The sequence below is a fragment of the Chionomys nivalis genome, chromosome 22 (genome assembly GCF_950005125.1).
Source record: "Chionomys nivalis chromosome 22, mChiNiv1.1, whole genome shotgun sequence".
Classification (NCBI taxonomy): Eukaryota; Metazoa; Chordata; class Mammalia; order Rodentia; family Cricetidae; genus Chionomys; species Chionomys nivalis.
The window spans coordinates 10,562,459-10,566,097 of NC_080107.1; the positions used below are offsets into that span (position 1 = coordinate 10,562,459).

A 3,639-nucleotide genomic window follows, 5' to 3' on the forward strand; every position below is an offset into this window, starting at 1 on the left:
GCCAAGAACACTGAAAAGAACTCTGTTGTTTTTGTCACCCTGCTCTGGCATGCATTTCCCTTTCAATATACCGAGGGCATCAAACTGTGGACATGGGCCAGCAGTCTTACCTCTGTTGAGAAGCCCAGGCAAGCTTTCCCGTGCGCATGCAGGGCTTCCACTTTCTGCTGGGGATGAAAGGAGTCGAGCCACCGTTTCCACTTGTGAAGTCCCACCAGAGCTAGGATGGCAAAGCCAAAAGCGGGAATACAGGCGTTTTCTGTTTCTGTAATAAAACGCTCTCAAAAGCAGCTTAAGGAAGAAAGGGTTTGTCTTGACTTTCACCTCCAGAGAGACAGTCCATGCCACACTGCGTTCAGGGAATGCAAAGTGGCAGGGAGCAGAGAGAGAACAGGAAGCGGGGCAAGGCTCCATGACACCTTGGTGAGACAGGAAGTGGAGAACAGCTTCTCTGGGACTTTCATTAGTGTCTGTAGTTTCACGTGCTGCGAACGTCTCGGCTGTTGGTTTGCTTGTTGGTTTTGTTTTTTGGAGACAGCATTTCTCTGTGCAGTCTTGACTCTGTAGACCAGCCTGGGCTTGAATTCACAGAGATTCACCTGCCTCTGCCTCCTGAGTGCTGGGATTAAAGGTACACGCCGCTACCACCTGGTCTCAGCTGCATTATTTTTCTAATGGATCTAAGCAAAGTCAGAATAGTGTTGAGCTGTTTGTATGTGTCAATCAGTTGCCCTTCAGAGCAGTGGATGAATGTCTATTTTATCAGCCATGTGCTATAAGGAGTTTTGATTATAGTATGTTCTGGAAATCTATTGAGAGACACCAAAGCAAAAATTACAATAAAATGAAGTCACCAATCTCTTTCTGTGCTCAATATCCAGCCCTTTCTGGAAGCCTTTAGGCACAAGTGTCCATGTGTTGTATCTTCATGCAACCTTGAGGGTTGGCGACTCATGCATTTCTAACATATAAGACCGGAAATGTAAGGCTTTTGCTCTTGGAGGCCCAGCATCCAGCTCCCAAATAAATATGTGGAGACTTATTCTTACTTGACTTGGCTTATTTCTAGCCAGCTTTTCTTTCTTTCTTTCTTTCTTTCTTTCTTTCTTTCTTTCTTTCTTTCCTTCCTTCCTTCCTTCCTTCCTTCCTTCCTTCCTTCCTTCCTTTCTGTCTTTTCTTTTCATTTTTCTTTTTCTTTTCTTCTTTTTTTTAAAAAGAGGGTTTTTCTGTGTATCCCCAACTGTAGGCCAGGCTGGCCTCAAACTCAGAGATCCACCTGCCTCTGCCTCCTGAGTACTGGGATTACAAATGTGGCCACCACTCTGGACTCTAGCCAGCTTTTCTTAACTTAAATGATCCCATCTACTTTAAGATCCTGTGCTTTTACCTTTCTTTCTCTTATGTATCTTTTATGTCCTCCTTTTCTTACTCCTCCCTCTTTTTTTCTCTTCCTCTATTTATTCTCTCTGCTTGGCAGCCCCCACCATCCCTCTCTTGCTTAGCTATTGGCCATTTGGCTCTTTATTAGACCAATCAGGTGTTTTAGACAAACTAACACAGCTTCACAGAGTTAAACAAACACAACATAAACGAATGTAACACATCTTTGCATCAAGAGAACTAGCCTTGATGTAATGCCCAGGGAACTGTACACAGGAAGCGATACTTTTCCTGCATCCTACCATTCCCTAACGGCTGTGGTTGGAATGCTGAAGCCCTCGGATTGTTACATAGTGCTGCTTCCTCAGAGAACACAGAGAGTGAAGACTTCCTAATCCACAGACAGTCCTAAGCCCCCAGCCAATGACTTCATTTTAGAATATTATAACATTTAAATAGGAATTATATTTAAATATATAGTATGGACAGAATTCCTAAGGCAATGTTTCGTATTGCTGAAGAGAATGTTCTCTCCTCCTCCTTTCCCTTTCTTTCTCTTACTCTTTTCTTTGAGTCAAAGGCTCTCATTAACCCCGAAAGTCACCGACTCCAGTCAGTGCATTTAGCCTGCCTTGGGCATTTCTTGTCTCTGCCTCCCAAGTGCTGGGTTCTCAGGCAGTTGCTACCTTTGCTAGCTTTTACGTGGGTGCTGGGGATCTAGGCTTTTGCCCTTATGCTAGCACAACAATCAACATCAATCTATATCCTTAGCCCCACGCCCAGTTTCTACAATGCTTTTAAACAAAGATTCCTACACCGACAAAATTATTGTGTCCTGCTTTGAAAGGTCATTCACTTTAAATTAGATTGTCCATCTATTTATTGATTAATCCATTTGTTCACTAATCTTTCTTGGACTGTCCAGCAGTCGAAACCAGAACAGATTATTTAGTGGGGTGAAAGTAATTTCTCTCAGAGCTAAGTCAACAGCATCAACGATTTCTCCTTCTGTCTGTCCAATCCCAGCTAAGGAAAACACTCGAGGGTCCTTCACAAAAGTGTAGCCCGCAGAATCCTTTGATCGTCTCTTTTGCTGTTGTTAGCTGTTAGATTGACTAGGCCTGGATAGAGAGCCAGACTGACGAAGACCGAAAGACGGAGAATGTCACAGCGCTGTGTTGACTATGAACAAAGTGTTTGGTGACTAAGAGAGCCGTTGGCAGTGAGCAGAGCCCATTTTAGCAGCAGGGGAGACAGGGTAGGTTGTAGGACCCACACCTTTACAAGGAGTGGGCCCCAGTGGACCCAGCCAGCAGGCTCTTTATTAAGTAGCCTTGAGTTGGCTCTCCCCTTGAACAAATGGCCAGCAGTCTCCAGAGTGCCCCTCCCCAGTGATTCTCAACCCCAACTCCAAATCAGGGAGTTTGCTTTCAAAAGAAACTGTATGTAGAAGCTTCCGGTGCGAAGGTCACGGACAAGATGGTGCCCCCAGTTCAGGTCTCTCCGCTCATCAAGCTCGGCCGATACTCAGCCCTGGTCCTCGGCATGGCCTACGGCGCCAAGCGCTATAGTTACCTAAAGCCCCGGGCAGAGGAGGAGAGGAGGGTGGCAGCGGAGGAAAAGAAGAGACTAGATGAGCTGAAACGGATTGAAAGAGAACGGGCAGAAGCTCAAGATGACAGCATACTCAAGTGAAGCGCCAGTGAGCTTGCCTTTCTTAAGTCGCTGAGGATGAATAAAGCTTTGTCGTGCGGAAAAAAAAAAAAAAAAAAAAGAAACTGTATGTAGCATGCTTGTAATGAAACAGCCCCAAACACGGCTGTTTGGTTGACTGGAGGAGAGATCCTAGAAGCGGTTTCTTGCCTGCCATTCTCCTAGGCAAGAGACTGTGGTCGTGTCCTCGTGCATCCCCCCCCCCCCCCCCCCCCCCCCCCCCCCCCGTCCGCCTCTAGAGCAAGCTAATTTCCCAATCTAGAGCCAAGAGACCGAAAGAGAACTGGATGAGCTCTTGTATTGTGTTGTGGTTAAAGATCGTGAACGGCAGAGCGGGGGGGCCGACGTCAGGTGTGACTTGAATAGATTCATTCAGCTGAGAAACAAAAACGCAAGCAAACAAAATTTAGAAAGAAACTTAGAGACTAAAATCTGTATTAAACAAACTATAAAACTCAACCACTGAACAAAAAGCTAAATCTCTTTGTGTGTGTGAGTGTGTGCATGTGTGTGTGTACGTGTAGCTGATTCTGAGGTTTTTTTTTT

The 3,639-nt window shown here is 45.5% G+C and overlaps 1 protein-coding gene across 1 annotated transcript; it reads left to right on the plus strand.

Moving 5' to 3' along the window:
• The first annotated feature begins 2,843 nt into the window (after positions 1 to 2,843).
• On the plus strand, positions 2,844 to 3,127 carry LOC130864919 (ATP synthase subunit e, mitochondrial). The gene has a single exon (XM_057755776.1). The coding sequence runs from the start codon at positions 2,860 to 2,862 to the stop codon at positions 3,073 to 3,075; it is 216 nt and encodes a 71-aa protein (XP_057611759.1). The 5' UTR covers positions 2,844 to 2,859; the 3' UTR covers positions 3,076 to 3,127.
• Positions 3,128 to 3,639: the final 512 nt, after the last annotated feature.